The 12,267-nt window shown below is 36.4% G+C and overlaps 1 protein-coding gene across 1 annotated transcript in view; it reads left to right on the top strand.

Moving 5' to 3' along the window:
* The first annotated feature begins 1,079 nt into the window (after positions 1 to 1,079).
* LOC109596372 (zinc finger protein 704) overlaps positions 1,080 to 12,267 on the top strand; it is a 42,394-nt gene continuing 31,206 nt past the window's right edge. The window contains exons 1-2 of the mRNA XM_020011905.2: positions 1,080 to 1,120; positions 1,175 to 1,735. Coding sequence (XP_019867464.1) covers positions 1,346 to 1,735 — 390 coding nt within the window. The 5' untranslated portion in view covers positions 1,080 to 1,120; positions 1,175 to 1,345. The remainder of the gene's footprint in view (positions 1,121 to 1,174; positions 1,736 to 12,267) is intronic.

Consider the following 12,267-nt stretch of genomic DNA (forward strand, 5'->3'; position numbering starts at 1 on the left):
CAAGTGGCCATGACTTTGTTTGAAATACAATTGATATTATTTATCTATCCCCCAGTCGAACGTAAAAATGCCGATTTATCCCCAATTAACAAACACAATAACAAATCAATTATCGTCTATCGATGTGCCGCATCAGCCAAACCAAACAAAGACAACAAAACTGCGCTGGGACAGGCCACGAGCCGACAAAAAGCCTTTTGCGAAACCGTGTTCTAGTGTATGTGTGTTGCGTGACCTTTTCCCCCACTCCCAGTTGGCCAATAGCTTTGTATATAGGTCACAAATTGGTCCTACCAATCGGGGAGCTGGCACCGGTCACGTGGTTTTGTTGTTATCATCAGCTGTAAACCGGGGCTTGCTACGGAATCTGTACTCCGCCATGGTTGTCGGTTTTCTGATAAACCTGGTGGAGTTGGGAATATCGGATTGATCTCGGCCAGATTAGAGGCATGGGTATAAACACTGCGAGGTTTATCGATTGGGGAACAAAGCAAGGCAAGGTTGTATTAAATTACGGTTGTACTTTGGACATAAGATAACTGATAATAATGTTGTTGGATTAAAAATATCTAATTATAAATCTCTATATTAGAGACTAGTTGGCGACAATATTTGGACCAGCATTTTGGAAATAAAGCACAATAAAACAAAGATGAACACTACCACCACCAACTTAGTTGTTGTGAAGTAGTTTTTGTTAAGTGGAAGAAGGCCCAACTCATCTAACTAATCACATCACAAAGAAAAATAAGGAATTAGTTTGCTAGAGGAGTGATGGAATGAAGGAATAGATAGTTGTGGATAAATTAGGTGTTTTCTTTGGAAGGCCAGTGCGAGTTTTTCGTGGAATCATGTCGCTTTTGTGTCGGAAAAGTGTCCGTGAATTTTCCTTTGTTTAGCCGGCGTCGTGTGTGGACGGAATGATGGCAACGATGGCGCGATGCCAGTCGACGTTCTCTGTCATTTAGCGCGGACAGAGAAGGACGGAGATACCGGTCAGGTTCTCTGTAATCAGCTGTTGATGCAGAGGCCGGCCGGCAAATTCAGTCGACGTTGAACTGCTTTCGGTGATAGAGGTCCTTCGATTGTCGAGACAACCATTTTACCTGTCTTATTATGAGTATGTGCATTAGTTACGATAACAAGATTGTCGAATTAGTACTTGATGTTTCAGTAGAGTGTTTCAATCATCAACAAGAATCAGTGCAAAAATTGTTAGTTAGGAGATTGTACTTCACAGATGATGTGGTTTTGTGAAAATTTTAACTGAACTCTATCGTATCATAGTTTTATTAATAGTCATCCATCGTATTTATTTAAAAATTAGATTAGTCCTTCATCAATCATGTCTACGGGTAAACGTCTAGCGAAACGTTCAATAATCGGTACCAGAGTTTGCGCCCCCGGCGAAGACGGAAAGTACTATTCCGGCGTAATCCAAGCAGTGAAAACACCAGCGAACTTCTCCGAGAACAACAACTGCATCAATCTGACGCCGAACACGAGATACACCGTGCGTTTTGATTCCAGACAAGGCAACCTGGGCAGAACTACCGCCGAGTTCTTCGAAAGTGATCTCATCGGTCCTGGATTTAATTCAGTCCTAGGCACCGAACTCGTGTCCGGACAGAAAGTTTTCGTCACCCACAACGGTCGGGAAATCAGTGGCGAGGTTTGCAACCACCACGCCGAAACCGACGAAGTCATCATCAGGATCCATCCGGCCGGCATAGACGTAAGTACCCCAACTAGTACTAGTATCATAGTAAAACCTTTCGTGTGCGAAATTATCAGACGTAAACAAAGTAAAATATTTATTGACGACTGATCCAATCGGACGGCGATAAGATAAACGTGTCCCCGGCTGAACCTGTGCCATCGGTCCGACACAAAGGGACGTCGAAACGACGCGCTGAAAATACGCATAATTGGGACTAAAGTAACTGGTAGAATTACGCACAATAACAAATCGGCCCAGCCCGTTACTCGGCTCCGAGCACCAGTTCATGTTCCGACCAGCATTCACCTGAGCCGCTGCGGTCCGGAGCCACGGCGCATGTACGGAAAATCCCCACCGTAATAATTGCATCCTTGTGACGTCATCAAAACAAACAGGCCCGAAACGCAACGGGTCGATTCCCAAGCCGGACACTTCGGTCGATTTGCATGTATCTGCATACGGTGGCATTGTCGAAAAATTCGCCACCGACGAAAAGGACGCTTCGGTGTTAGGTGGCCTTGCATCCGAGTCGGGTACTAATTGCACCTGCGGGTACCGCCGAAACGTCGTCGCACGGCCGCGGGCAGTGAAACCGTTCTTCAGCCGATGAAGAAACAGGAAGAGAAGTATTTATGCACGGTCACAGACTCGATTGCAGGAGCCCAGGCTTCGGCTGGAAACTGGGTCAAACGAAAATGTTTTGGTGGAAAGCCGCATGCGTCTCTCTTTATTGATGAAAATGGTTCAAGGCCGCAACGGTTTCGGTTTATCTCTAAAAAAATTAATTGGCGTGTCTAGTCCACTTAAGACAACACAAGTCTTAAATATATTAAATTAAATCAAAATTAATTAATTGGCGCCCAACATTTTACACGAAAATATAAAATTATGGATGATTTCACTTAAAAGCAAATTTGTATTCTAATCAGAGTCTACTTGTTTAAATAACCTTGCAATTCACTTTTGGTCCATTCAGGTTCTTTTGAAAAATGTATGAGTTAAAACTGAAATATTATCAAAATCAGTTGAATTGGCGCCCAACGTTTAAGTTAAAAAATTAAAATTACAATATTTAAGGCACTATCTGCCTTTATTCATGTATAAATATTTGAACGAAATAGATATTTAGTAAATTGAACATTTTTTTTGATAACTAGAGGTGTAAAATAAATAAAAATAGGAACTTTTTGTCATGAAGTGGCGCCCAACTTTTTTATCGAAGACATAAAATATTGGATATAAAATTCTCCTAAATACAAATTTATATTCTAATAAGAGTTTATTTGTTTAAAGAACCTTGATCCATTTAATTTCTTTTGAAAATTATGTATTAAATTTGAAATATCTTAAAAATCAGATGAGGTGGCGCCCAACATTTAAGTTAAACTCTTAAAATTACCATATATAAGCCCTTACTTCCCTTTATTCATGTTGAAATATTCAAATAACATAACTAGCTATTAAATTGATTACTTCTATTAATAATTGGGGGGTGTAAAAATAAAAACTCGATGTTGGCCTCGTAAAATGGCGCCCAACATTTTAATAGAAGACATAAAATTTGGGATATAACATTTCCTTAAATGCAAATTTATATTCTAATTAGAGTCTAATTGTATAAAGGACCTTAAAATACTTTCAGCTTCCTATGGATTCATTCAGCTTCTTTAAAAAAAAAGATTTAATTGAAATATTATTTCAGAATCAGGTGAAATGGCGCCCAACGTTTAAGTTAAATCCTCAAAATTATCACATATAAACCCTTACTTTCCTTTATTCATGTAAAAATATTCAAATAATATAAATAGTTAGTAAACTGATTACTTGTTTTAATAATTGGAGGTATGAAAATAAAACTATAAATGTTAGTCTCATAAAATGGCGCCCAACATTTTAATCGGAAACAAAATTGTGGATATAAACCTCACTTAAATGCAAATTTACATTCCAATCGCACTCTTAATTGTTTAAGCGACCTTGCAATTCAGTTGATCCACTCAACTTCTTTTGATAAAACTTAGAATCAGCTAATGTGGCGCCCAACGTTTAAATTAAGAACAAAAAGCTCCAATTTTTACCAGTTTTCTTACCTCATTTTACTCAACTAGAGGTGTAAATAATAAATTAAATCTGTCATGACGGGCTCTAATTCAGATTCGTGGTAAAATGGCGCCCAACGTATCGACCAGTCACTTTAAACATTGAATACGATTGTTATTACATGAACCTGGCGCTGGACTTTCGATGGTCTTGGCTCGTCCACTTGGTCTTAGAAGGTGTGCGGTCACACGAAGACCTTGTCGTATGCAGTTTCGCCAAGATTAGCTGGTATTGGCATGATTACACCATTGGCATTTTAGACATCATTGACTGTAAATTACTTACATGGTTGTAGAATAGCTTTGGGCATCTAAATTAAATTGTGCAGTGCCCGCCTGATTAGGCAATAAGACATATTGAAATTTTTATTAGTAAAAGCATGCCCGCGGGTAAAAGGGCGACATAGTTTCGCTACGAAACGGAAATCGAAATAAACGGTCCGTTTATTAAAACGGACAGCACGAATGTATCGCCACATCGGAATACATTAAACTTGATCATGTAAGGAATTGTAAAATAGCGTGGTTTACTCTATCATAGCCCAAGTAACATAACGGAATGAATAATTCCTGCGAGTACGCTTGAAAACGTAAGTAGCACGCGTGAGCCGTAAATTGTACAGGATTCGACAAAAGTGCCTTTAATGAAACGGTACATCTGAGCAGGTCTTTAAATAATTTATTAAGAAAGTAGGTAGGATCGATGATGATGAAAGTATTTGCCAGTTTGCCAAAGGATTGTTCTGTGTGAACAACAAAACTGACTTCGGCCCGTTGAATCTGTGCTAACATGGGTGTGTGTTTGTGTGAATACTTAGACCTTTCACCTTACGCACGGAACAACAAAAAACTCACGGTTTCCTCATGAATGGTTTTCACGTATTCAGTTAGTTGGATGGATATTTTTTCGTTGCAAAACATAACTTTCACGATGTTCCAGCAGTGCCGGCTTTCGTTAAAAAAATTCAAACGAGCTTACGAAACACCTATTAGGAAAATTATTTGCGCATATTATTCACGCGTTGTTATTACTTAACCAAGCATTGATTATTAGTTAGATAAATTTTCATTAAATACAAGAACTGCGCAGTCGGTAAATAATGGCAAGGCCCACGACGTTCTGTTTGCCTAGTAAATCCCAAACAAAAGTGAAACAATTAAAGAGCACTCTAGAAATCGCAAGTGGGTGTGAGATAAACACAGTCGACACTTGATAGTAAAATATTTAACGGTCACACATTGTTGTGTGCCAGATAAATATAGGTTATGATACAGTAGCGGAGTGCCGGGTGAACGGTGCTGTTGTTGTACTTGTGTCCGAGAGACTCTCGTTGCCACAACGATTGGGAAACATTTCGCAACTGAAATGAAACAACCTGCCTGTTAACTTGGCTTGAGGTCGCTATTATGTGATACCTTTCTCTCTTACACTCTTCATGCATCCAACCGCTGACATTATGAAGATCGATTATTCCGCCGGCAAGAACGAGCTGTAAACATCCATTCTGCTGCATTGGTTTTGTATTGCTAATTGGCTCGATCTCTTTGTTCGAACCTCGAGGGTACTTCAGGAAACACTTTTCGATTATTGATTCGACGGACGAGACGTTCACGATGAATGACGGTGGAAATGTATCTGCACTTGGAACAAAACGTCACACCACAAATTTCTTCTTTGGTTGCTTATTCAAATTTGTTTAAAAATATTGACAACTTTCTTCTTTGGTAGTTTACCTCTGTCATGAAATGGCGCCCAACTTTTTTATCGAAGACATAAAATTTTGAAATAAACCTCTCCTAAATCGAAATTTATATTTTAATAAGAGTTTATTTGTTTAAAGAACCTTGATCCACTCAGCTTCTTTTGAAAAATATGCAATGAAGTTAAAATATCTTAAAATCAGCTAAAATGGCGCCCAACATTTAAGTTAAACCCTTAAAATTATCATATTTAAGCCCTTATTTTCCTTTAATCATGTAAAAATATTCAAATAACCTAACTAACTAATAAATTGATTACTTCTACTAATAATTGGGGCTGTAAAAACATAAAAACTGTGGATTTTGGCCTCATAAAATGGCGCCCAACATTTTAATGGAAGACATAAAATTTTGGACATAAACCTTCCTTAAATACAAATTAATATTCTAATTAGAGACTATTTGTGTAAAGAACTTTATAATATACTTAATCCATTCAATTTCTTTTAAAAAATATAGTCTGAAATTGAAATATTTCTCATAATCAGTTGGATTGGCGCCCAACATTTAAGCTAAACCTTTAAAATTACCTTACTTAAGGCCTCACTTCCCATTATTCATGTAGAAATATTCAAATAACATAAGTAACTAGTAAATGGATTACTTCTATTAATAATTGGGGGTGTAAAAATATAAAAACTATGGATGTTGGCCTCATAAAATGGCGCCCAACATTTTAATGGAAGATATAAAATTTTAGATATAAACCTTCCTTAAATACAAATTTATATTCTAATTAGAGCCTATTTCTGTAAAGAACCTTAAAATACACTTGATCCATTTTAGCTTCCTTTGAAAAATATGGTTTAAAATGGAAATATTATCTTGAAATCAGCTGGAATGGCGCCCAACATTTAAGTTAAACTCTTACAATTACAATATATAATCCGTTACATTCCTTTATTCAAGAAAAAATATTCAAATAATACAATAAATAGTTAATAAACCGATTGTTTTAATAATTGGGGGACAAAAATGAATAAAAATAAAACTATCAATGCCTCATAAAATGGCGCCCAACATTTTAATGGTAGAAAGGTATTTCAGGTAACACTTTTGGATTATTTACAAATTTCTTCTTTGGTTGTTTATTTAAATTTGTTTAAAAATATAGATATAGTCATAGAAACAAGACTCCTGCTTATTGATCAATCAAGTTTTCCTTCTTCTTTCTAATCAAAAAGTTCAACTTCCTTCTTTAGTAAAATTTATTCAAATTTGTTAAAAAAATATAGACGTACACTTGGTACGTTCTCCTAAAGAAACTGTTGCCTTACTCTTGGCAAAATCCCAACCAAGTTTTCCTTATAAATACAGATAAATTACATCAAATTTGTCGAGATAAACTCGTTTGGTAAACTTGGAGTGTCGCCCAAATCTGATTCCCTTCTTTTTGCCAGCCACAACTGAACAAAACCAAACAAATAGACCATTATAATAAACAGGTTCAATTTTTTATCGTCTTCCATTACTATTTAGGTAAAAACTGCATTAAAGCACTGATAAAATCATCCCAGTCGCAGCTTCAGTGCCGCCCAAATATGTCCTCGTTAGCACGTACCACCCACTCGCCAAATTGAACGTCCTTCGTTGTGCAACCATTACATAAACAAGTCTATTACCAATGCAAGATGCAACATTCCAACTTTGACTGTTTTATTGAATTTCGGGTGTTGCAACGCGACCTACGCACCACACAACAGTCGTATGGTCGTTGGGTACGACCTAGACCTTACCAATGACCCGTGCATCAAAAGAAATTAAATGAAACCAGAAAATTGCTAAGCACATTCGTGCACTCACGTGTTTCGACTTGGTTAATCTTATTGTTTTGATCGTGCTGTGACGAATTGATCCTTTTAGTTGTGGAAGAGGGCCATATGCTGTATTAATATGCTTTGGATCAATTCCATTGTACAACGCAATTTTCCAGTACACTTGCCGGTGTTTTCTAAGTTTAGGCATCACTGTGGCCTAGTTTATCCACAATGCAATTATGTGTATAACGGCACTGGGTTTCATTAGTTTAGAGAATTAGCAAATGCATGCAAGATGTTACAAAACTTTCTTTATTTCTATTTTGTTGTTGTGCTGGACGCACAATGGAAAGCCATTAACGTGCTAATGGGTATTGCTGCACTTCAAGCTTATTTCCAATCAAAAATTAATTATAACTCCGGAACGAGCACCTTCATTATATCGCACCAATTAACGACTTTCTATTACTACTGCTACTAGTTTTGTCAGTCTTTTTATTTTAAACGGGATTGTATCAAGTAAATGGCACATTCCCCCCTACACAACTCAACCACAATGTTTATGCAGCGTGGCAGGTATCCGTTTTATTTATAAACATTGCGACAAATCGACTTAATCAGCAAACATAACCAGGATGCAGTTCTGACCTCCAAGCAAATGTAATAGGCAAAGCGAAGCGAGTCAGGCACGTGTTGCCAAAATGTGGCCGTAAGTGGGTCACAGGTCGATATCAGAATGAGGTCGCACGCGTTTGCCTGGGTTTCTAGGGCATGCCAGCGTCCCATTTCGCCCGATGCACTTCTTTCCACGTTGCCACTGCCAGCCTTCCATCTTTAATGTCTTGTGTTGGCTCGTAAATGCTTCTATCCTGTTAAGAGTGATGAGGAAAGCCAGCTGTCGAAATTAACGGCCAATATAGACACATTTTTAATCATCATTAAATGGGTAAATAATCGCAGTGTTTGAAGAAGTTAATTATAGTTTTCTACTGGTGTCACAACTGTTGTGGCTACCAGCTAAAATTGAGACGCACAATTCAGTACCTTAAAGGTACTAATTGCTTTGACACACACTCACGTCGTCTTCCAAAAAATCAATGAAGACGACTCAATCAATTAGGCTTCCGAAAGTGATGTGGGGGAAGACACGGCAACGTGGCACGTGTATCCCTTCGTTCCCGGGACGCCTGGACCAATGACGACGTCGCACCGCGTTTCTTTTCGGGCCCGAATCAATTAGTCCCACGAAAACGAGCTTTAATAGGATTCCCGAGTTTTCTTGTTTAATTGGAGGCACGCATCGGATTGCTGCAATCGGTCTAATTTTAGGTTGGCCGTGTGGGAGATTTCTGTTCCGTTGGGTTTGACGTCGGACCCGCTCGATGGTCTCGGCCTGGCGTCATCGATGATGAGTTACGAGAGCAAATTGAACGTAATGCCTGGGATTTAATAGCACAATATATTTATTAATTGGGCAATGGAATTTGGTGCTGCTTGATGGGTTTATGATGTCGTGTCATTAACGATGTGTTTCGTGAGGAAAATTGGACAGTACGACTCAATTTAAGCAACGCAGCACCTTAATTAATTGAGCAAGTACCTTTTGGTACTGATTACCTTTAATAAAATTAAGCTGCCAGTTAGCAATGGTGCACGAAGTGCAAACGCAAACAAGCAGTACCGTTTGTTGAAATAATTGATTTGGGTAATGGTGCCAAAAACGTGATTGCAAGTGCGACGTTCGAACAAAATCGAAATCGCCATTAATCAGCGCCGAGTACCGCCGGGTGGAGTAATCAGTGTGCAGTAAAAGTACCACGTCGTACCGAAAAGATTGGACCATGTGAACGTGACGTCAGTCGCGTCTCCGTGTGTTTCGTACTGGTAGTACGGTGCTACATCTTCTTCGTCGTTTCTTGACCCAAATCGGCTGACTAACGGAATCGCTGTATTTGTTCGTTAACTGTACCCGTGTTTTTCAATTTGGTGACATCATTTTCACGTATTTTTGTTTGTTGTTGTTCTTTCGATGGTTCAGTGAATGGGCCCCCAAGGTTTCTGGCCAGAGGGGCGTTGCAGAATTGTTATTTATAATAAATCAAAGTTAAAGCTCGTCCTTGATTAAAATATTATTTTTAAAAACATTCGAGGTACCACCATTAAATGTAAGAGTTAATTGATACAGAACAAAGTGAGACTTTTTACATAATTTGCTTTTTATTAATTCCGGCTGGTGAGTCCGTGTTGAAATAATTAGTTTTAAAATCACCTGTTAGATTAGCTGTTACAGCGATGCAACGCGAACTTTCACGTTGACTTTCCCTGTTTACTTTCACAAATATGGACACTTTTATACATATTTTTTTTTGTTAAAAATTTACTGTTCTGAACTACAGGTACTATTACTGAATATCACAATGCCAGAATAAAAAGTGACAATATAATAATAAATGGTACTTCGAAACTTTTATAGTTGTTTAACTTTTAAATTGTTAGCCATTACCGTACATTTAATGTGGTACTTTAAAAAGCCATTTCACTAATCAATAACATTAAAATGTAAGTCCTATTAACACCTATTAATTTTTTATCAGTTAAATGCAACTTTGTAGCTCCACCACCAGTCCAATAACTGTAATTAATCAACATCATTTACTCGGTAATATTCGTGCGGTGTGACGCATAAAATACTTGAAATATTTGGTGGGAAATCCACCGTCGGCGACAAATATACCTTGTCCTAAAAACCCAAATCCGTAATGTTGAAACGCCATGTGCGTATTTTGAAATGATACATTTACATTGGGTGCATATAAACAATCGAATTAGATGCCACCACGTACCGTACCATCTTCTATTTCCATCCAAAACCGGTTTCTAAGCTTTTTCTTTTTTCCCTTTTGGTACGTTCCAATGGAAATATTTTTATTAATAGCGAGGATTTTAATTTCACGAGGCTATTTATATAAAAATACGACGTCTAAAAATGCCAGTTTAATTTTATCCTGGTGGTGGATATTGATTTTCACACAGATGACTTGGTTTTGACCTGAAAAGTCCATGTCTGTTATAATTGCACGATAAGATAGTAGCCAATGTTATTTTAATGTTAGCACAAGGCTATAGTGCATTCACATAAGGTACCACACACCTAAAAATATCCACATAATATTTTTAGACAAATTTTCTTTTGGCTTACTGTAATTTTAAATGAAAAATAATAATACCAAATTAAATAAATATATAACCCACATGGTACTAATCTTTATGCCTGGATGTTTCCCTGGCAAAATTTAAGTATGAATCCAACTCTTCCACACTGATCAATAAGAAACATCCATCCACTTAGTTTGAATGGGGTATAGGTATGAATTTATTGGGAATGGTCAAATGGTCTATCGGGCAATTCAAAACCGTTTTCTAGGCTTTTTCTATTTTTCTTTTCCAATGAAATATTTATTTATTAATAGCTGTGATTTTAATTTCAGGAGTCTATTTATAAAAAATCACGTCGAAAAATGTGGTTTTAATTTTCTCCTTGTGGTAAATAAATATTGATTTTAACACAGATGACCTGGAAAAGTCAATGTCTGTAATAATTGCACGACTAGTTTATAACCAGTGTTATCTATGTTGCCAACGTAGAGTTTATTCACATAAGGTGCTAAACTAAAATATTCAAATATTAAAACTAGACTAAATAATTTAACATAAAAATTAATACTATAATTCATAATAGTATTTACAGTCATCCATTCCTATCTAGTTTGAATGTAGTATAGGTATGGATTTATTGAGAAATAAGATAATTATTGGTTGTACTTTCTGTGTCCTTTTACGTACAGTACCATCTCTTTTTAAGCTTTTTCTATTTTTCTTTTTATACTATTACAATGAAATATTTATTCATTAATAGTTGGGATTTTAATTTTACGAATCTATTTATAACAAAACAGTATTGTTCTTTTGGATAATAATAATTTAATATATGGAGTTTGAATGGAGTATAGGTATGAATTTATTGGGAATAGTCAAAACCAACTTTATTTTTCTTTTTGGACAGTTTCAATGAGATACTTATTTATTAATATATATTTATAAAAAAATCACGTCTCAAAATGTCAGTTTAATTTTATCTGGGTTGTAAATAAATATTAATTTTCACATATGACTTGGTTTTGACCTAGAAAAGTCAACATCTGTAATAATTACACGACAAGCTAATAATCGGTGTTTTCTCAATGTTACCAACGTATTTTAAAGAGTACCAGAGTGTATTCACTTAAGGCAGAAGAGAAGAAAACAACTGAAAATATCCAAATAATATATATTAAATAAATATTCTTTTAGACCCATAATAAATGATATTATTTACTGTATATAAATTAAATTAAATAAATATGCAAAAGGCAAAATTTAAATATGAAAGACTGAACAATATAAAACAAAATATTTGCATCTAGTTTGAATAGAGTATAGATATGAATTTATTGGGAATGGTCAATACCAAACAAGATAATTATTGGCTGTACTTGCAGTGATCTTGTAAATAAATAAATAAATAAATAATACATGTTAACCATACCACCTAATTAACTGTGCAAAGGAGCAAAAACGCTTCGACAATTCCTGCTTTCAAGGCTGTAACAAAAGCGCCTGACTGTTGCCACAATATCTGTTTACAATGTTTTTTTGCTGCCATAATACGGTAACGGTTTTATTGCATTTTAACTAAAAAATTTAGAATGCACCAGCCTAAGATCAAAACAACTTCTGTGGTACGACCACGAGATAGGCAATAAAGTACGAGCATTACCTCATTCAGTAAGTTGAACCAAAATTCGCAAAGCAACGATAAAAGCATACTTTGACGTCCGGTACTGACGTAACCGCCGTTTATTGTTTGCCATAGTAAAATAGTTTCGCGTGT

This window comes from Aethina tumida, chromosome 4, assembly GCF_024364675.1.
Source record: "Aethina tumida isolate Nest 87 chromosome 4, icAetTumi1.1, whole genome shotgun sequence".
In the NCBI taxonomy this organism is placed as follows: Eukaryota; Metazoa; Arthropoda; class Insecta; order Coleoptera; family Nitidulidae; genus Aethina; species Aethina tumida.